This window comes from Trematomus bernacchii, unplaced genomic scaffold, assembly GCF_902827165.1.
Source record: "Trematomus bernacchii unplaced genomic scaffold, fTreBer1.1, whole genome shotgun sequence".
Classification (NCBI taxonomy): Eukaryota; Metazoa; Chordata; class Actinopteri; order Perciformes; family Nototheniidae; genus Trematomus; species Trematomus bernacchii.
In genome coordinates, this window is record NW_022987790.1 from 539,032 (window position 1) to 561,353 (window position 22,322).

The window sequence follows — 22,322 nt, forward strand, 5'->3', positions numbered from 1 at the left end:
ATCCCGTAGGTGTGCTCCTTCCCGTTCTTGTACCGGTAGCATCAAAAACATTTAAAGTTTATTATTTTGAAAGAAACAGATCCAATAAGTGGAAAAAATAACCTTGTGAGAAAAAAACTTAAATCAGCACGACTGAAAATTGCTTTATTGATAACATAAACTCGCCAAACATGACGAGACATTTGTGAGGACATTTTGAACGTTTTGTGAAGTCTCTTAATTTGTAAATCCCGGATGATTCTTCCCGTTCCTGAGGACATTTTGAGGGTTTTTCTAGAGTCTCAGAACTAGTAAATCCCGTAGGTGTGCTCCTTCCCGTTCCTGTACCTGTCCAGGTAACGCAGCGGCTGCCGGTGGGGGTGTTTGACCTGGGGGGGGTGGTACACCGGGGGGCGGATGAACTCAAACACCGGCTCCCTCATATCTGCAGAGACAGGAAATACAGATTTATTAAGACGGGAAATACAGCTTTATTAGTCTCACAGCATTTCCTGTTATAGTCACAAAATTAATGTAATCTATTGATTCGTGTCGCACAGAACGATTTTAAAAGTAATGTATTTCTATAGGTAGTGTGTTTCGTGCCTGCAACACGTCTTTTAGTCCGGTCGGGTCTTGGAAGACTGGAAAAACATTTTCTTACTCAATATCAAGCCACGATTATTGTTTTTATTTTAAATTGTATAATGTCCGACTTTTTTTGCCGTCTGCGAGGAAAACAAATGTCTCAGAGCCTCAGAATACTGAGACCTGTATTTTTGTAATCTTTTTTTCCTTCCAATTTGTTATTATTTACATTGCTTTTAAAATTATTCTGTGTGACACGAAAGAAATTGGGAATTCGTGACTATAACACGAAATGCCGTGAGTCTGGGTTGGAAGATTAGATTCCACTTTGTTGTCAATGCTATGTAATGTCATAAAGTGAGGTTTCAATGAAATCACATAACAGAACAATGTACATACATATATATAAATGTATTTTGAAAATGGGCAGATGTAGAGCATATACACATAGGGTGCAGGGTTTCGGCATATATGGTTGAATACATGGTTAAAGAAAATAAAAGGTGTTTGTTGACGTACTGAGCGAGTTGTGGAAGGTGTCGCTGACGGACTCGTCCCATTGGCTCTGGAAGAAGGAGAGGCCTGCAGGCGTCATGGCGTCCTGATGCTTCCTGTAGAAATCCAGAGTCTTGAAGGAGCGCTCGGCCAGAGAGAGGCTGCAGGAGGAGAGAGAGGAGGTGAGTGAGAGGGGCTACAGGAGGAGAGAGAGGAGGTGAGAGAGAGAGGCTACAGGAGGAGAGAGAGGAGGTGAGAGAGAGAGGCTACAGGAGGAGAGAGAGGAGGTGAGAGAGAGAGGCTACAGGAGGAGAGAGAGGAGGTGAGAGAGAGAGGCTACAGGAGGAGAGAGAGGAGGTGAGAGAGAGAGGCTACAGGAGGAGAGAGAGGAGGTGAGAGAGGCTGCAGGAGGAGAGAGAGGAGGTGAGAGAGAGAGGCTGCAGGAGGAGAGAGAGCAGTGAGTGAGAGAGGCTACAGGAGGAGAGAGAGGAGGTGAGAGAGGCTACAGGAGGAGAGAGAGGAGGTGAGAGAGAGAGGCTGCAGGAGGAGAGAGAGAGTGTGGGTGTTTCTCAATGTCGAGTACGCTTGCTTGGTAGCACATGTCTGCCGAGCATCTTGCTTCAGAAGCGAGTCAAGAATACTTCCTGGCATTTGGAAAACAAAGAGTGGAACAGGCGAGCAAGTGTGCAGGTGTGCGTCATATGAGAGGCCCCGCCTCCTTACATCTTCCGCCACAGATTTGGGGAAATTGGTCCGTGTGCAAAGCATTGTGGGGATTTTAAGACCGCGAAGTCTACACATGTGCAGCCTCGATATTTCTCCAAACGGAGTACGCCGGGCTCGGTAGATTTCCAAGTATGCTGGAGATTGGAACAGTACTTCGGCGGCACTCGATGACGTAGTATGCTTGAAATAGTGGCTCTGGAGCAGCTTTACTCGACATTGAGAAACACCCTCTGTTTATGATGCACGTGAAGTTACTGACACGTGTCATGGCTGCAGGTTTAAAGACATGCTTAGGTTCTTTGTTGATGGTTTAAAAAAGGTGAATATTTGCAAGACAACTCAATTAATAATGAATAAATAAATGTGATTCATTACTGGACATGTGTAGTCCATGTAATGAAAGAATATACAGTATTGTTATTTATTTTGTATTTTATTATTATTTATTCATATATTTTGTATTTATATATTTGTTTATATTCCATTTATTATTTATTTACTTATTTATATGTTTTTTTTCAATTTAGTTGCAAAGAAAAGTATAAAAATGTACTTAAAGGTCTCATGTCATGGCCATTTCTACTGATCATAGTTCCATTGTTGAGGTCTACTAGAATACATTTACATTGTTCAATGTTCCAAACTCACATTGGTTTCTCATACAGCATCTCTGTATAGTATGTGTATTCACTCTCTGTCCTACACGGCTTGTTGGAGCTCCTGCCCCCCCCCCCTTTCCCTATGAGCCCACTGTGCTCTGATTGGTCAGCTCGCCCACTCTGTTCTGATGAGTCCACCACCGTTACAGCAGAACATCAGTGTTTATGTGTTACAATGGCGTTTGTTAGCAACCAGGAAATGACACCAGTAATGACAAACAGATGAGAATGCTGCGTGGGGTCTGGGGGCCGTGTTGGGGGGACGTTGGGGGGCTCGCTGCTGCGAGGAGCGGACAGTGTGAGCTGGGTTCATTTCCTGCTTGCTGCGTGGGGTCTGCGAGACAGCGCGAATGGACGCGGATCTGCGAGGCTCCATTAGCCGCCTCACCCCCAAACGTGGCGCACCTACAGTGTAAGCGCACCACAGTTTCGCTGCAGCCAGGCTCCACTAGCACCGAAACATATATTTGTCCAACGAGGCGTTCTGGGACAGCAGAGACAGGTCTTTCTGTGTTAGAGTTTTACTCACTACAGGGTGTACTTTGAGGGTTAGTGACTCTGCAGACCGTTCACATGCAGAACCTTCATAACACAAGGGGACGGGTCATAACCAGAAAAGCATGACATGGGACCTTTAAGAATACTATTACTACAAATAATAATAATAATATGTTGAGTGTGTGCCTCACCACGGGGTCGTCCGGACGTCTTCCTGGAAGTCGATGCGTACTTCCTGTTTGAACAGGAAGTAGACGTATCGGTGGAAGCCGGTTCCTTTGGGGGGGAAGGGGGGGAGGTAGTGACACAACTCCTCCCCTTCCTGCACCGACCCACCTGGTATGTTCCCTCTGCGCGCGTGCGCGTACACACACACACACACACACACACACACACACACACACACACACACACACACACACACACACACACACACACACACACACACACACACACACACACACACACACACACCACACACACACACACACACACACACACACACACACACACACACACACACACACACACACACACACACACACACACACACACACCACACACACACACACACACACACACACACCACACACACACACACACACACACACACACACACACACACACACACACACACACACACACACACACACACACACACACACACACACACACACACACACACACACACACACACACACACTTAAGAATTAGATATTAATTATGAATGCCATAAATGATTGCCTATATTTACAGTTTCTTATTTCCCAGTGTGAAGGCTATCAAACTAAAGTTACATCCATTCTTCACTTATTCTAAGAATGTACTTTAGTGTACAGTTTTACTATTATGCTGCTGTGTTTATTGTATTTTTGTAACTTTGGCACAATTTATTTATTATCTTATCTTATCTACTTAACCCACTAAAAGGATTTCTTCTCAAATAATCGGGGAATGACGTCGTAAAAACAACTCATCTCTCGTTCAGATTAATGTGGAGGTTTTTTTTCAAATTGTGTCAAATGTCCTGTTTGGGTTGCCGTACGTAGCTGTTCAATATGGAGGATCAACTCGCGCTTGCACAATCGAGTAGTCACAAACGTTTAAACTTCCTTCACCCCTCGTTCTATGTCATTAAAACAAACCTTGAGTATGTAAATTAAACTTATACAAATACCAGGTGACTTGTATTACTCACACGAGCCAGTGGACGTATTCTGCCTCGTTATCCAGAAGATGCTCATCTGAAAAAAACATTGAATTTAAGGCACTTTGTTAATGCTGAGAACCAATCAAAAGAGGGGAAGAAACGGATCCTGTTAGTCATTACAATGGAAACTCTCACGAATGCAATCCATCATTTTTTGAGTTATGATTTTTAAAAAGGCAGCTTATTGTCTCAGAGAAATAACTTGGTATTAAAAAAGGATTGACGTCATATTGAAAAATAATGCCTTATATTTTTAAATATGACGTGATTAGTTTTTAATCCTGACTTTTTATTTACGTGTGTGTGTGTGTGTGTGTGTGTGTGTGTGTGTGTGTGTGTGTGTGTGTGTGTGTGTGTGTGTGTGTGTTTTAAATATCTAGTCATTATTTTAATACATTTTCTGATTATTAACTTGTTTTTTCATATATTTAGAAAAAGGTTCTGTTTTTATTGTTTTTTTTAATTAAAAAATAATTTCTACTATTTGAGTTTCTCGTCATTTACTTGTTATATTGCATTTTGCGATACAATTGTATTATCTTGAGATAGTAAGTTAGTTCTACGGGAATAGTATGTGACTCTTACCTGGACAGGTGAGCATCAGCGTCCACAGGGAGCCTTCCTCTGCTTCAAAACTGATCTGAGGGACGGACGCCGCCTGGAAGACAAGACACAGACAGAACATGTGATGGATGGAGCGATATGGTGCGTTCAAAGACCAGATGAAAACAATGTTCATATGCATGTTTACAAACCATAGCCTGTCCTTGGTACAAACCTTAAAGACACAGCTTTATCTATGGGATTATTTTACTTTGTGTGTTAAAGGAGCAGCTATAATGCTAACTCAGCCTAGCTTCAATTAAACCGATCTCCATTCAGAAAAACACACTTTAAAAGAAACAGAACTAATAACAGAGAGGGAGTTAAAGCACTTTGAGCGGCACCTGGTGTATGTAAAGCATTTTCTGTTAAAAAATTGAACTGTTGAAACAACTTCAAAACATTCTTCAGCTACTCAATATTATGTATCTAATACCTAATATATATATATCATTCCAATAACTTGTATATAGACTTGTACTGCACTATTCCACATCATCACTTTATTTTATTTTATAACTATTATTCTTTTTGTATTGCTCTTGCTCTTATTGTTATTATGTTATTATGTTGCATTGTTGGAGAAGCCTGTGACATAAGATTTTCAACTACATAATTACTCTGTAGCTATGTCAGATTGACAATAAAGAACCTTGAACCTTGAACCTTGAACCCTTTCTGTGTTTGTTACATCACATCTTTTGAGTCACTATAGGTGGTGGGCGTGTCATTGGATTTGTGTGGTGACGTTTGCTGTTATATCCACGCACTTTGTCATAGATGGAGGGGGAGTGAGGAGGGGAAGGACCATTTTAGTTGACCGCATGCACGCATACTGCATATGGACTAGAAACTATTGCATGTTTGTTTGTTTCGTTTGCAAATAAAAGGTCAAACGCATTCCAGTGGAAAGACTTTTCTTGCACGTCAGACAATATTGTTCTCTTGTTTAGTCCCTCGCGGCACTAATATTGGATTACTAAAGCCGCAATAATATCCTTTTACCTACTTCTGTTGGTGTCAGCCGGTTCCCATAATGCACCTGTCCTCCGTTGTCCTGGCTGTAGTTGATCTGCATCAGAACCTGAGGTAGAAAGAGGGCGTTTGGGAAGAGATCTCTGAAGACGCCGTAGTGCTCGGCGAGTCTCTGGATGTGAAACGGACCGGAGGTCTTCCCCCACTCGTCCTGAACTCGATCCAGAGACACTTTCACTGAGGGGACGGAGAGAGAAAGCAGGTCAAAAAGACAATAAAAATGTCCTTCACAGAAACATCTTTTGGCGCATTTCCACTACACGGCCTCGCACGGCCTCGCTCGGTATGGGCTAGGCCTTGTTAGGACTGGCTCACTTTATGGCGCATTTCCATTACAGTTTAGGAACTAGGGCAGTATCTATAGTAACGCAGTGTAGGCGGAGCCGTGACGTCATCTTCAATGAGAACCACAGAAAAACAACACAGCCGTTAGCTGTTAGCACTCAGAGCTCACAGCTCCTCATATATGTTCAGAAACTAGACAAAAGTTAAACAAGTACAAACCACAGACTGTCTGTGTCATGGTGAATACAGTCGCTGCTTTATTTATGTCTGTATAGGCCGTTGTTGTGAGTGTGGACGGTCGGAGCATATATTGAGTTAGCTTAGCCAATCTCCATTTAGAAAACACGCATTTTAAAAGGTTTTTCGCCTGCCGTCTGTCTGCAGACTTGTCAAAGCATTAATTCATGGTTTTTACTAACCGGTATCAGTATGTTGTTACTTCGGCATCATTTTGAAACGTGTATTACAATTAAATCACGGTCAAATATGTCCATCTTGTTGTAGTTGTAGCCCCCTTGCCAGCGATTCTCTCTCTAGTTTAGCATACTCAGCCCGACTCAGCCTCGTTGTCTCTGGCCCTAGACCCGCGATTTTATGAGGCCAGAAAAACTGTGAATTAGGACCCGCCGGCCGGTACTAGGCCAAGTGGAAACGCAACCAAAGACGGGCCGCTGACGTCACAGGCCTCTTAAACCGTGCTCCGCGCTGTAGTGGAAACGTGCCATTTGTGTCTCTCTGTCTCTGACTCCGTTTTTCATTTCCAACTAATTAATAATAAACATGTCTTTATATGAGAGCTTACGTGTCCTCAGACGAGACGCCCTCTCCAGCTCGGCGTTCTTCTTGTTCTCCTTCACCATCTGCTTCCTCTCCTTCACTTCTTTCAGTCGACTCGGGCGTAGATACGGCAGCCCGATGTCCACTTTCTCTGCATCTGAAACACAGAAGAACAGCAGGGATGTCAGAGGGAATCAAATCTAATCAAACTTTATTTGTATAATAATAATAAAGCTTTATTTATATAGCACTTTTCATACAACACGTGCAGCTCAAAGTGCTTTACAAAATGACAACACATCACAAGGTAAAAATAAGCAACAAGAAATTCCCCTCAGATTATTTGTTAAGAACTTTAAAAGGTACATGCTGGAAAATATAACATGTTATCAGGTGAAGAGACACAAGGAGGTCAAAGGTATGATAATACAAATTAAATACAATAAAATAAATAATGATTTCTCCCCGACAGATAAGACACAAGACAACTGGATCAATACAAATGACAATAAAAGCCTTGAATGTTGAATGTTGACGTGTTGATCACTTCTCACCGTGCTCTGGGTCCTGTTTCTCCACGTAGCTCCGGTATGTTTTCCACCAGACCGGTTTGTTCCTCGCCTCCTCGGCTTTCCTCAGGTACCGGGTGTAGCTACGGTATTTCTCTAGAGACTCCAGATCTGTGGTGTCCAGATCCTCGTTGGGCATCGGACCGAGAGGAGGGACGAGCCGGCGGAGGAACGCTGCGTGGGAGACATCAGGCAGATAGTTAGAAAGCACTTTATTAGAGGTGGAAGGAGTATTCTAAGCTTGTACTTGAGTAAAGGTAGTAGTACTCGGGTCTTGTACTTGAGTAAGAGTAGAAGTACTCAGATCTTGTACTTGAGTAAAAGTAGAAGTACTCAGATCTTGTACTTGAGTAAAAGTAGAAGTACTCAGGTCTTGTACTTGAGTAAAAGTAGAAGTACTCAGATCTTGTACTTGAGTAAAAGTAGAAGTACTCAGATCTTGTACTTGAGTAAAAGTAGAAGTACTCAGGTCTTGTACTTGAGTAAAAGTAGAAATACTCGGATCTTGTACTTGAGTAAAAGTAGAAGTACTCAGATCTTGTACTTGAGTAAAAGTAGAAGTACTCAGATCGTGCACTTGAGTAAAAGTAGAAGTACTCGGATCTTGTACTTGAGTAAAAGTAGAAGTACTCGGATCTTGTACTTGAGTAAAAGTAGAAGTACTCAGATCTTGTACTTGAGTAAAAGTAGAAGTACTCAGATCTTGTACTTGAGTAAAAGTAGAAGTACTCAGGTCTTGTACTTGAGTAAAAGTAGAAGTACTCGGATCTTGTACTGGAGTAAAAGTAGAAGTACTCAGGTCTTGTACTTGAGTAAAAGTAGAAGTACTCAGGTCTTGTACTTGAGTAAAAGTAGAAGTACTCAGATCTTGTGCTTGAGTAAAAGTAGAAGTACTCAGATCTTGTACTTGAGTAAAAGTAGAAATACTCGGATCTTGTACTTGAGTCAAAGTAGAAGTACTCGGATCTTGTACTTGAGTAAAAGTAGAAGTACTCAGGTCTTGTACTTGAGTAAAAGTAGAAGTACTCGGATCTTGTACTGGAGTAAAAGTAGAAGTACTCAGGTACTCAGGGTACTTCAAAATGTTCAAAATGTTCCTCAAGTGAAAGTAGAAAAGTATTATCATCAAAATATAGTTAAAGTAGCGACAGTAAAAGTAGTCATTGTGCAGATTGGTCCATTTCAGAATAATATATATTATATGTTTTATAATGATTGATCATGAAAGTGTTCTCAAAGCTGGTAAAGGTGCAGCTAGTTTGAATGACTTTGTATACTGCAGGGTAGCTTCTGAATTTACTCCAGGTGGAACTAAAGTCTGATTTAACACTTGATTATATTTCACATCATTCATCCAGATCTGTGAAGTAACTAAAGCTATTACATACATGTAGTGGAGGAAAAGTACACCATTTACCTCTGAACTGTAGTGGAGTAGAAGTACAACGTAGTATGAAATGGAAATAATATAGTACCAGTACCTCAAAATTGTTCTTAAGTACAGTACTTGAGTAAATGTACTTAGTTACTTCCCACCTCTGTTCTTGTGTTTATTATGTAAATAACTTGAGTGGTCGTACTTTGTTAATTTCAACCATGCAATGTATTGTAAATAGCAGCCGATATGAGATGGATAACCCTGTCAGTGCTGACACTACTATTGTACATGAATACCCCTTTTTCACCAATGCACCACTACATTTACATTTCAATTGTCACTGTTTTATATGGAGTTTGGCGAGACGTCTTACACATAACAAGAAAGCAAACGGATGTAACCAGACACACATTAAAGAGTACAATATCTGCCTCCAAAATGTAGTATTGGAAAATATAAATGTACATAAAGTGACCATATTCAGTGACCATATTCAATTGTAGTACCTCAAATTATTCAAATATAGGACTTGAGTAAACATATTAGATACATTGAAACTCTGCAGTAGACTATATATGTATTTTTGCAGCCGATGTATAGGATAGATAACGCTTTAGGGGCTGACACTATCACTTTAAATTAACACCCTTTTAACACCAAGGCACAACTCATTTTAAAGTCTAATTGTCACTGTTTTCTAAGGAGTTTTGTGACATGTGTTTCTCCACAGACGCGGATCTGCTTTTAACTGATGAAACCAGAAAAGCACGCAATACTGTCAGGATGTACTTCAATGTAAACATGATATCATTCAGAAATAGTAGTTAAATTACCTGTAGTGATAAATGTCCTCGCATTATTGACCCCTAAATCTGCTCCAGTTCTCAGGACTGTGCGCAGCGCCATGTTGGAATGAGTTCTTTCGCTTTTTTTTTCCCGAAGTACGGTGTCCGAGAGGAGCAAAACGATAAATAAATAATAAACAAATAACCCAAATACCACACAAATTTAATAAATAACGTTTTAAAGAGTTTGATGATAAAACAATCTTATAAAAAAGCGATTTTTAATTAATATTTAAAAAAAAAAAAAAGAAGAAGAAGAAGAAGAAGCAGATCGTCAGTACGTGATGGCGTCAGTTTTACGTAATGCGTCATCAGGAACTAGACGTTCCTTCAGATTCTAAGATGCGGAGCACCAATGTAAAGAAGTGGTAGGAAATAACCTTTTATTTTTGCTTTATCTATCAATGAATGAGTGTACAAATGTGCGGTAATATACAGTTTCATCCCTAGACTGTTTTAATATTATGAGTGTTGTGTCTCAACGTCCTTTCTGACGTCAACTGACGTGAATTGTGGCTAATGCTAAGCTAGTTAACGTTAGCTTCTGGGTTTGTTTTGGTTTTTACCCGTGGTTTCGATATAAAAAGCATTGAATTGTGTTTTTTATGCGTTTTTGGGGAGCTTTCGTCTATGTTAAGGGCTGAATATGGGATATTGCTAACCCCTTAATTACAGAGATGTTAAGCAGTTACTGTCATGGTGGTTTCAGATATAAACACTGATATTAGTGCTCGATATCTGGATATTTATATACTGTCTTCTTTGGATTTGGATGGAAAAAGGCACAAATGTTCTTGGTTAAATGCCTGTTTTATAGATAAGCATGTCTCCTCAACAAGAATGCCAAATTAAAGTTTAATCATGTTTTGAAAGTTGTTGTTTTCTTGCCAACACTTAAAAAAAAGTCTACAAATGAATAAAGTGACATAATCCCAACATATGATCAGTGGTTTAACAAAATGCCTCTCTAAATATTAAACTAGTGGACCAACTCTTTGAGTCACAAAAGAGTCCACATGTTTAAATGATTTACAAAAAGTCCATCAAAAGTTAGAGAAATATATATTTGACTTTTTATACTTTAAGTACATTTTGCTGGTAATACCTTTGCACTTTTACCTAAGTAAGAGTTTGAATGCAGGACTTTTACATGTAATGAAGTATTTTGACAATAATGTATTGGTACTTTTACTCAAGATAATTATCTGAATACTTCTTTCACCTCTGGCAAAATGTACCAATGTCTGCAACAGATAGATAGATGGATGGATGGATGGATGGATAGATAGATAGATACATAGACAGATGGATACATAGATAGATAGATAGATACATACATACATACATACATACATACATACATACATACATACATACTTTATTGATCCCAATTTGGGACATTTTTTGATATATGAAATAGAAATAAAATAGTGTTAAAAAATACATATACATGTGGAAATACAAATGTCCAGTAACAACTATAATGCAGGATATTATTGTGCAAGAAAGGATTATTCAATATTAAAAAGAATATGAATGTGAAATGTCCAGTGGGAGTTATTAAGCTCTGGAGCAGACACCATCATCACGACCAACGTGTTCTTCTCGTCCACAGAGATGTCAGCTCTCTCAGAGATGGATCCTCAGGACTCAAACCTGACCTGCAGCATTTGTTTAGAGCATTTCCGGGTCCCCGTCACCATCCCCTGCGGACACACCTTCTGCCAGGAGTGCATCACCAAGCACTGGGACACCCAGAACAAAGCAGACATCGGGCCTAAGTGTCCGCTTTGCCAGGAGGACTTCCCCGGCCGTCCCCTCTTGAAGAGAAACGTCTCCATGTCGGTGTTAACGGAGGCAGCGAACACCTCCTCCTCCTCCTCCTCCTCCTCCAGCAGGGAGGCGCTGGTGAGGGGGGGAGACGGGGGGAGAGCCATGCTGCTGTGCGACCGACATAAAAAGCCTATGGTTTATTACTGCCGGCAGGACAAGATGTCCGTGTGCTGCGTGTGCGCCATCTCCGAGTGTGCCCACCACAAGATGGTGATGCTGGAGACAGAGAGGGAAAATCAAGAGGTAAAGTTAGACAGGAAAGTTTCTGTTCATCACTGAGTTCATGGTTTCTCTTAATCAGATCTCCCAGGCCTGAAACATAGTTAAACGTTCTGGGAATACACTGGAGAAATGCTGCTCCAAAAGTACAAAAATCTGCCAATAGAAGTGAAATGGAGCGTGGTTAGATGTCTTGAAATAACAGAGGTAAATCAGATCTGGTTATTAGCTGGGAAACTTATTTTGAACTGTTTTTTACCAGAATCAGGACATTTTGTGTTACTAAATAAGCCAGAAATGCTAAAAAATGTTCTGTTTTCTGACGTTAGTTAGTCATTTTCCAATAAAAATGTAAAAAATATATCGTGTTTCATCTGAGATACAACAAAAATAAGAGTCCGAACAAGATATATAAGATGCATTGTCTAAAACAAGACCCTATATCTCACTGCATTGCTACTACTTAAAGTGGACCTATCCTGCTATATTTGAATAATATAGTGTAGGACCATACCTATATAAGGCATATTTATACTTTTTTTTTTTCAAAATACCAAACAGATCATGCATTTTAGCCATGCCTCATTTCGCTCAATTTGACATTTTATAGCTCTGTTTTAGCAAGGGCTGATTCAGTGAGAACAGCGCCACCTACAGGCCTGGCATATGTACTACAGCGTCTCCAGCGCTTTCGAACGGCAATGGCCGTGGCTGTCTCCTCCTGATTGGTGAAGTTGGCCCAATAGCCGTAGCGCCACCGTCCTGACGTCAGGACAGTGTTCAAATCTGGATCAGTTTTTATCAGATCCGTTGCAGCCCCTTTTTTAGAGATTTGGGTATGGAGGAAAATAGAGAGGGTTGTGTTTTCTGACACTTGGTGAGTTCCCTGGAACACCGGGGACACATATTCATGTATAAAAGACGTACAAAAGTGCATTTTGCATGATAGGTCCCCTTTAAGTTATTAGGTGTTATCGAGTGTAAAGAAATATTCTGACTAGATATTAGACAAATATACTTGGCAAGATTTTGTAGTGTTTAGTGAAATTGAGTGTTAACATATTGCAGTACATAACAAAGGAAAAGCTTTGCAATAAAGTTTGTTTGTTTGTTTGTAGCCTTTATTTAACCAGGTTAAAAAATCCCATTGAGATCAACGATCTCTTTTTCAAGGGAGACCTGCGGTACATTAGTTACACATAAAAACAACAGAAAACAAAAGGACATCACAACATAATTACAGGGGTATACATTAGCAACCTATTCACAAGGTCAAAGTGACTGTGATATTAGTTTTTAAGGGAAAGGAAACAAGAATATACTGGTTCAGGGATGACATATTTCTGTGTTGGACCCTGAAGGCAGCATCCCTCTGGTCCAATGGGTCCAACAAGACAATTCAGAGTGCATTCGGACATGTGTTAAAGGCAAGATAAACACATTATAATATCACAGTTCAGGAATTAAAAAGCCCAGAGAAGACCATTTAAAACAGGATAAAGTTGTGTATTAGTTAACCTGGATAAATGATTGTGACGTTGTGTCCTAATTACTTTGCTCTACACAGATGCTGCTGGAGAGGAAGAGTAAGGAGGTGGAAAAGCTCACAGAGGAGACGCAGAAAAATATCAGTGACCTGTCGGATAATATCAGTAACGCTAAGGTAAACATAGTGACATCACCATGTAACATTCCTGCTTCTATATACAAGTATGAACCTGAAAATGAGTGTGATAGGGCCTAGTGATGGGAATTACGGCTCTTTGAAGTGAGCCAGATCTTATGGCTCCGTTCCTTTCCGAGAGCCGTTCAAAAGAGCCAGGTTTTTTTGAAGGGGGCGGGGGTTACTAGGTTTATCTGCAAAATAATCACCAGGATAATGATTGACTGTATTGCTAGAAATCTACTTTTACTCACAGAAAATGTATAACTTACATCTCTCAGCCAAACTACTACTCAAGCAGCGTGCGTTATGCCATCATCTACGGCTAATGTGCATTCAGAAAAGCAAGTTCCCGTAAAGGCGAGTGGATTTATTAGGGCTGTGCGATTATGGCAAAAATCATAATCACGATTATTTGGGTCAATAATTGATATCACGATTATTCATTGACTTTGAAAACATCCATTTATTGAACTTTTAAATACAAATAATAATTTGAACAGTATCTTTGTAACTGTTGATTTCCCTGAACGTATAATTCAACTGCAAAACCAATACAAAAATAAATAAAATAAATGATACATTTAAATAAATAATATCAAAATAATAAATACCAATAAACAAGATCAACAAATATTTTGGAGCGCACTTCCACAAGCTACTAAACATATATAAATATGATAAATACAAATAGATTAGACCAAAATAAATTAGATCAAATATGTTGCACTGTCACAACCAAGCAAAGCTAAATAATAGTTTTTTTCGATTATGTTGTTTTCGTAATTGTGGCAGGCCAAAATCGTAATTGCGATTAAAATACGATTAATTGCACAGCCCTAGGATTCAGGCAGGCAGTGAACCAACGATAAAAAGAACGGCTCTCACCAAGTACGACTCGGTTCCCTTAGTTCGTACCAAAGAGCATCGGATCGTTCGCGAACGTCACATCACTAATAGGGCCCCTTTAAAGCAAGTGTGCTTTACTCCCCCACTGTACCTTCATTTCTTTACATTGCAAAGCTGAAAGTTGATTTGAACTCTCTGAGGTCAAAGCCCTTTTTTCACGTTTGGCTCATCTGGGCTTTTTTTAGTTCAGATGATTTTGAAACATGAACCCTGTGCTGCAGAATCAAGTAATATACATGTTCTTTTCATAACAAGCTAATGCATCCGAATATGTATGCTACAGGGACGTCACATGGATGTCAACATAGTTACGAGACCCTAAATACAAAAGACGAATATGTTTTCACTCGGAAATGTATTCAAATCCCACAGTCAGAAAATAGATATTTCATTTCTTGGTGCCGATGGGGAAATAACTAAATATCTCAAAGCACCAAAATCAATATGTATCTACAATATTTACCTTCATTTCTTGAAAAACAAACGTTGAATTAATTGGAGTCCTTTTAATGTCTAATCGGTCAAAGAAAGTTGATATTAATGTAGATAATTCTTCCCCTTAAACCACTAACGGTGTGTTGTGAACCCCCCCCCCAGGTGACTCTGGATCAGACGTCCTCCTGGGTCAACGCCAAGTTCTCCTCTCTGATTAAAATCCTGATGGAGAAGCAGGAAGTGACTCATCGCTTCATCGAGGAGCAGCGACAGGAAGCGGTCAGCGAGGCGGAGGCTCGGCTCTCTGAGCTGACGGAGCGATGCAAAGAACTGATCCAGAGTCAGGAGAAGATCAGCGCCGTACGAAAGCTGCCCGACAACGAGCTCATCAAGGTGGGTTTCACTTTTCCAACTTTTCTTTGTGCCTGTTAGAAAAATCTCCCTGGTCCCCGGCTTGAGCTTCAATCTCAGGATCCATGTGTTTCTGATCCTCTCCAGAATGGAAGTAGTCATCACATACAGAGCATCAACTAGTTCCTGAACAGTGTCCTTCACATGCTGATATACAAGAGAGGGAGTTACACAGTCACAAGATGGAGGAATACCGGTTCTTCTAAGTAATCATACATCCTGTCATGAACAACATACTTTTTTCTCAAAATGTTGGTTTTTGACTATTTCTCAAAATTCTGACTTTTTCTCAAAATCTCAAAATTCTGACTTTTTTCTCAAAATCTCAAAATTCTGACTTTTTTCTCAAAATCTCAAAATTCTGTATTTTTTCTCAAAATTCTGACTTTTTTCCTCAAAATTCTGCCTTTTTTTTTCAAAATTCTGACTTTTTATCAAAATCTCAAAATTCTGACTTTTTCTCAAAATCACAAAATTCTGACTTTTTACTCAAAATCTCAAAATTCTGACTTTTTATCAAAATCACAAAATTCTGACTTTTTATCAAAATCTCAAAATTCTGACTTTTTTCTCAAAATCTCAAAATTCTGGCTTTTTACTCAAAATCTCAAAATTCTGACTTTTTACTCAAAATCTCAAAATTCTGACTTTTTACTCAAAATCTCAAAATTCTGACTTTTTCTGAATGCTTCAAAATGTTAATAATCACTGGTCCCCGGCTTGAGCTTCAATCTCAGGATCCATGTATTTGTGATCCTCTCCAGAATGGAAGTAGTCATCACATACAGAGCATCAACTAGTTCCTGAACAGTGTCCTTCACATGCTGATATCCAAGAGAGGGAGTTACACAGTCACAAGATGGAGGAATAGAAAGCAGTATTCAATGTTTACTTCAGATTAGCTCCACGTCAGAAATGAGCATGCTTGTCATATGTCTCTCTCCATAGAGGCTGAATCATCATGTTAATCACATAGCTATCATATGCCTCAAACAGTCCTGATGCTCTTCTAGGTAATCATACATCCTGTCATGTTCACAGCTACAGTTGGGATACCTTTGTTATCATGTTACTCTCATGTTGGAAGAGGACATTCAGGATTTCCCCAACATTTCTCCACAGGAGTCTACGGTGATCGAGGTTCCTCGTTTCAAAGACGTCCCCACAGACGTCACTCCGACCCTGCAGGAGCGTCTGAACGGCGTCACGGACGTTCTGTCACGAGTCTCCAAACTGGTGTCGGAGGATCTGGAGAAAGCTGTGAGCACCGCCGTGGGTCCGGATAAAGACGGTAACGTACCTTCAGGAATAATGTGGACACTTTTGGAGGTTATTGAGAATGCTGAAGCCATTGACAGTATTGGGACCACATATGACAGTTTTGAGACCCCTAAAACTTGTAAATCGACCCAAAATTCTTCAAAATCTGCCCACAGAGAGCACACATCTGGTTAAAACTGATATGTTTGATCCTAAAAATGATTCACCATACTCATTATCCTCTCAAATTGTCAAAATCACAGCCAAGTAATTTTGTAACTATTGTCTGCATAAGCTAATTAACACAACTTGTCCGACATATGCAGGTTAGCATTCGGCAGGTTCTCTGTGCTGGAGACCGTACGATACATTTCTATCATAAAACGTTGGGGTCTCGATACAATAGACTGACTCTATGAGCTGGCTAATAGACTCAATTGTTGTTCTTCAGGTTCTCCGCTGGACAAGAGGCCGGTTCTCGCTGTGGTTCCCAGTCCAGCCGCTCCCTGCCACCCCGGGGGCAAAGAGGGACTCAGTGCATGTGAGTCCTCTCTCAACGTTGTGCTCAAGGGTTACTTATTGTCACACAATGAAAAGCAGGGGGACTCCACTGATGCTTCAAAACAGAAACAGGAGTTCATTCAAGTTGAGCTATGAATGTTATCAGTGATAAATAGTGTAGACATCTTTGTTCAGGCAAAAGACAGCATCTTTTAGTACAGGGGTGTCGAACTCAATTTCATCACGGGCCACATCAGCATTATGGTTGCACTCAAAGGGCCGGTTGTAACTTTAAGACTATATCATTAATTAATATAACTTCATAATTAACTACGTCTGAAAGCAGAAGTCTAGAGCAAATAATTGCAAGTCTCTTCAGTAAGAATGTCACAATATGATTTTAAAAGAAAAGCCACATTCTGGAAAAACATTGATTGTGACATTTTGAAAAAGAGAAGTGACATTTTGAAAAAAAAATCTATTTATGAGAAAAAGGCTAATTCTAAGAAAAAAGGCATATTTGGACAAAAAAAGTCAAATTCTGAGAAAAAGTCAAATTTGAGATGCATTGTGGGACATGTCGTTTATGGGCAACGTGCTTCTGTAAAGTAGCATGTAACCGTATAATAAACATATTATATTCTTTGCAAGCTCTTGTGGGGCCACATAAAATGAAGTCGCGGGCCGGATTTGGCCCCCGGGCCTTGAGTTTGACACCCCTGTTTTAGGGAAACATTACGTTTATACATTGAAGCTTCATTCAGAAACAGTCTGTCGCAGTATATTAACGACATCTATGTCAGTCTCTTCTCATTCAATCCACTTTAGTAATTGAACTTGTCGTTTGTGTGAAGCAAGCAGGAGATCAAACTGTTTTTTAATCAGTGAAAATGACTTTTTTTGTGAGACTGGAACAGATTATTAGTTTGAATGAAAACTAGGGTTAATATCCATGAGTCAACTATTCAAATCTCGGTGCAATTAATCGTTTTTTAATCGCAATTACGATTTTGGCCTGCCGCAATTACAAAAACAACATAATCGAAAAAAACGATTATTTTGCTTTGCTAGGTTGTGACACTGCAACATATTTGATCTAATTTATTTTATAGTCTAATTTATTTATCATATTTATATATGTTTAGTAGCTTGTTGAAGTGCGCTCCAAAATATTTGTTGATCTTTTTTATTGGTATTTATTATTTTCATATTATTTATTTAAATGTATCATTTATTTTATTTATTAGTTTTTCAGTTGAATTATACGTTCAGGGTAATCAACAGTTAAAAAGATACTGTTCAAATTATTATTTTAATTTGTTTTAAAGTTCAATAAATTGACGTTTTCAAAGTCAATGAATAATCGTATTTAATAATCGTGATATCAATTATTGACCAAAATAATCGTGATTATGATTTTTGCCATAATCGCACAGCCCTACCTCCCAATGCATGTAACAGAGGACCAATGGCCTCGACCAAAGCTTCTTTCAGGGACGAGCGCTCTGACACCAGAGGAGTGCGTTTCCCTCTGACCCAACTCTCACATTACCTACCGCTCTGTTCCCAAAGTTAATCAAATGTTAATTCGTTAAAAAGACATTTTAAACCGACGTTCTATCATTGCATCGTAGAAAGGTCCACCTGGCACCGGTGGATGATTGAATATAAAACAATACATTGATTTTCTGATGCACCCTTTTTTCTTATTATTCAATACTTCGGTCACGATAAGGTTTTTGGGGTGAAATGTGATAGTATGCATTTAAAAGTCATTGTCTGGTATGTCATTAGATAGTCCTAGTATGTAGTATCTAAAAGAGAAATCATAGTATATTATGAATTCAAAACAAAGTAAAAGTCAGAATAGTAATTGGAGAGAAAAATCAGAAAGTAAAGTTTGTAGTAAAAGATTATGTAAAAATCTTAGCACTTAAAAAAAGTCATAAATTCATAGTATTATTTTTCTTAATCTTACATCTTTCTTTTGTCAATAAATGTTAAATAAATACAATTGTGGCCTAGTATTTATCGGCACAAAGACTTCACTAAAGTATCTAAATATCCTCATTTCTAAGTGAATTTTGAAAAATCACAAAGCATAGTTTTCTTTTGTCAATAAATGTTGCAGCCGTTCACAAACACTGTAAACACGTGATATCTGTTCCTGGTTTAAAGTGATGTATCTCCTCCTCCTGCAGACCGCTGCTCGCTGACCTTTGACCCCCGAACAGCCAACGGTCACCTGTGTCTCTCTCAGGAGAACCGGCGGGCGGAGCACCTGAGCTCCGGGCCGCGCTCCGTCACTCCGGACGCGGCCCGCTTCGACCACACCTGGCAGGTGCTCTGCTTCCAGGGGTTCACACAAGGCCAGCACTTCTGGGAGCTGGAGGTGTCCAAGCCCTGGGCCTACCTGGGGGTAAGAAGAATAATAATGTTATATAGTGTGTATTACCTGGGGCTTAACAACTCTTTTATTCAAGAGATAGTATCATTTACTATGTCTAACAATAGTATAGTATTTGAGAGTGAGAGTTTTCTAACAGTATGTCGTATATTTCTGGAAAATTAACACTTCCTCTCTCTCCTCCTCCTCCTCCTCCCCCCTCCTCTCCTCAGGTGACCTACGAGGCCATCCCCAGGAAGGAGAAGGGGAAGAGGTGCATGGTGGGAATGAACGACCTCTCGTGGAGCCTCCAGCTGGACGAGCATCAGATCTCCGCGTGGCACGCCGGCCGCAAAGAGTCTCTGCCCGGCGCCTCGCAGCACCGACGCATCGGCATGCTGCTGGACTACGAGGCCGGGACGCTCAGCTTCTTCGGGGACGGAGAGGTCCGCCTCCACGCCTTCCACTGCGCCTTCAGAGGGAAGCTGTTCCCCGCATGCTGGATCGGGGAGGGGGTCAGCATCACGCTCTGTCAACCGTGAACACCCACCACCCAATACGTGGTTTTAAGCAGAAGAGCAGGCTGTTTTTACTCCAAAAAGTCCCCTGTTCCCATTATGTCCACCTGGTTTTGGATTATCTTATTACTTCCTAACACGACAGTAATCATTGCTTAGGAACTGGTTTTTAAAAACTTCCTACATGGTTTTAAGCAGAACAACTGACTGCTTTTACTCCAAAAGGTCCACCTGTTTTTGGTTTATACGCTTTCCTACGAGCAGAACAACTGACTGGTTTGGGGAGGGGGCCAGCATCACGTGGTTTTAAGCAGAAGAGCTGACTGTTTTAACTACAAAAAGTCCCCCTGTTCCCATTATGTCTTGCGACTGGTTTTTAAAAACACATTTAATCAGGGGTCAGCATCACGCTCTGCTCACCATGAACCCCCACCACCTTTTAAACCCCTTCATACGTGGTTTTAAGCAGAAGAACTGGCTGTTTTAATCTCCACCTTTTCCAGTTTATTCTTAATACTTCTAACCACACCACAGTAATCATTGCTTAGGAACTGGTTTTTAAAAACTTCCCCCTGTTCCCATCATGTCTCACCACATGAATAATTATTACTGTGCCACATGACCAATGAGGGCACGAGATAAGTTAGTGCACAGATGGAAGGCTGACAGGCAGGTAGGCCATCCAGTCACGTCCCTGTCTCTCAGTGTCACGTCGCTGTGTAGAATGAACACATATGCCGGCTTTAAGCCTTCATTCATATTAAGACGGCTAATAAGTCTTGTTTTTTATAATGAACCAAATGCCTCTCGCATCAATGTCACGCACAACCAGAAATAATGCGTTAAATTGGTCATCATTTTGGTTTAAAAGTCTTAAATCTAGCTTGCCTTTAGCTGTAAGAACACTGTACTTAAATTAACATTTTTAAGTAGAAAAAACGACTTTATTTCCCCCTTTAATTTGTAATGTCCGTGCTCGACTCAATGCACAGTTAGCATGTGATTCGGGTCATAAAAGCTGCGTTCACGGCAGGAAATGGTGAATATAATAAATATGTTTCTATCTATCGTCCTGTGGAGTGAAAGCAACATTACTACTGAGAACACAGACCTGAAAATCACCTTTTTTTTTTTTTAATCATGATGGGATCTGCTGTACTGCACAAATGTTTGTATCTGTTTTTTTAAACCGTGTGTCTGTCTTTGAGGAGTCTGCTGTGGATTTGCACGAGTCGTCCGAACTTTAAGAAGGGAAAAGCACATTATCGGGGTTTGATTTGAAAACACATGAAACGTTACCCCTCTTCTGAAGCTGGAATACGTTTAATATGAAAATGCACTTAACCAGTGGTCGCTCTTTTCCATCACTGATTGATATATTATTTTATTCAATGCATAATAATAATAATAAAAATGCATAAAAAGTGTTTAAATGAACAAATTAGCAATTTTGATGGGTTTTCTGATGTGAAAATGACAAAATTAGTTTTCCACTATTTCTAGGCACTTATGATACAATTCTCTGTATCATCTTTTCTTTGAATGATTGTACATACTTAATATGCTTATTTTTTACGATGCATTCAGTGTTTTCTCCTCCCTGGTGCTTAAAAAACATTTGGTTTTCTTCACAAGAATGATTGAATGATTGATCGGGGACATTTGTACAAAGATCGTAGTGGTTGTGAGTCGGTGCACTACGATGTGTTGAAAGTGGAATCAAAGAAAGACAACATTGTGTTTCACATGAATCAAGATCCATTTAATAAAATCCAACGCATACAGTCATCAGTCGAGATCATGCTTTTTGTTTCTTGAGCCATTTTACATGAATTGTTCAATAAATTAGTTTGAAATAAATACAGAGCTTTGTTATTATTTATTATATTTGTTGTTATAATACACACAGCCATGACGGAGCGAACGGGCCCGATGCATAGCAATCAGAAAGTGCAGAGAATCAGCCACAGATAGTTTAGAGATAATACGTGAGGAAGAGGATCACGACCACAGAGAGAAAGAGAAACGGGGAGAAAACACTCCGGATGTTTCCATGTTATAAATAGTCTGAATCTTTGTTGACGTGATGATGAAGAAACAGGAAGTGATCGCTGCAGGAGCTTCAAATCAAACACTGCCGTTACAAATGTATAGCCTCAGAAACAAAGCCTGTTAAATATTTGATTAATGCTCTGGAAGAAAGTCAAAGTTCAGACACTGAAGACGTCCTTTTTGGTCGCTCAGGGCACCTGTACCGTCACGTGCAACATGTTCAACACCATGTACAGACGCGCTATTTAGTGGCTGTTTTAGTGGCAACAGTTTTCTAAAGAATCGCTGATCCGAATTGATCCACACGGGGCGCCATAATCCATCGGGTTCTCAGCAAACCAAAAAACAAACAGGAAGTAGATCGGAACGAGGGTAGGGGGAGATAATTAAACTCAAATACAAACACACTCTCTGCTCTAATCCAGGATCCAGTGCCTCCGAATCGCAATGTTTACAAAAGCTAGTTGGTGTAGTGTTCTCTAGAAAAG

At 40.0% G+C, this 22,322-nt stretch overlaps 2 protein-coding genes across 2 annotated transcripts; one reads left to right on the forward strand and one right to left on the reverse strand.

Annotated features, from left to right (window-relative positions):
• mrpl38 (mitochondrial ribosomal protein L38) lies at positions 1 to 9,727 on the reverse strand. The gene is made up of 9 exons (XM_034149646.1): positions 9,636 to 9,727; positions 7,410 to 7,598; positions 6,881 to 7,012; positions 5,768 to 5,970; positions 4,741 to 4,813; positions 4,144 to 4,189; positions 3,137 to 3,295; positions 1,087 to 1,223; positions 1 to 424 (listed from the first exon to the last, which is right to left on the reverse strand). The coding sequence occupies exons 1-9, from the start codon at positions 9,706 to 9,708 to the stop codon at positions 288 to 290; spliced, it is 1,149 nt and encodes a 382-aa protein (XP_034005537.1). The 5' UTR covers positions 9,709 to 9,727; the 3' UTR covers positions 1 to 287.
• A 230-nt stretch (positions 9,728 to 9,957) lies between these two features.
• trim65 (tripartite motif containing 65) lies at positions 9,958 to 21,646 on the forward strand. The gene is made up of 8 exons (XM_034149621.1): positions 9,958 to 10,015; positions 11,263 to 11,723; positions 13,267 to 13,362; positions 14,869 to 15,099; positions 16,240 to 16,408; positions 16,829 to 16,918; positions 19,080 to 19,297; positions 19,498 to 21,646. Exons 2-8 carry the CDS (start codon positions 11,265 to 11,267, stop codon positions 19,804 to 19,806), a joined length of 1,572 nt encoding a protein of 523 aa, XP_034005512.1. The 5' UTR covers positions 9,958 to 10,015; positions 11,263 to 11,264; the 3' UTR covers positions 19,807 to 21,646.
• The last annotated feature ends 676 nt before the right edge of the window (positions 21,647 to 22,322 follow it).

Bases quoted from the DNA above. Each gene is read 5' to 3' on its own strand.
- trim65 (XM_034149621.1), top strand. From the start codon at position 11,265: ATGTCAGCTCTCTCAGAGATGGATCCTCAGGACTCAAACCTGACCTGC. The intron at 11,724-13,266 runs GTAAAGTTAGAC...TGCTCTACACAG, and splicing joins CAGAGAGGGAAAATCAAGAG to ATGCTGCTGGAGAGGAAGAG. The intron at 15,100-16,239 runs GTGGGTTTCACT...ATTTCTCCACAG, and splicing joins CCGACAACGAGCTCATCAAG to GAGTCTACGGTGATCGAGGT.
- mrpl38 (XM_034149646.1), bottom strand. From the start codon at position 9,708: ATGGCGCTGCGCACAGTCCTGAGAACTGGAGCAGATTTAGGGGTCAAT. The intron at 7,599-9,635 runs GTAATTTAACTA...TCTCCCACGCAG, and splicing joins GAGGACATTTATCACTACAG to CGTTCCTCCGCCGGCTCGTC. The intron at 7,013-7,409 runs GTGAGAAGTGAT...TCTGTGTTTCAG, and splicing joins GAAACAGGACCCAGAGCACG to ATGCAGAGAAAGTGGACATC.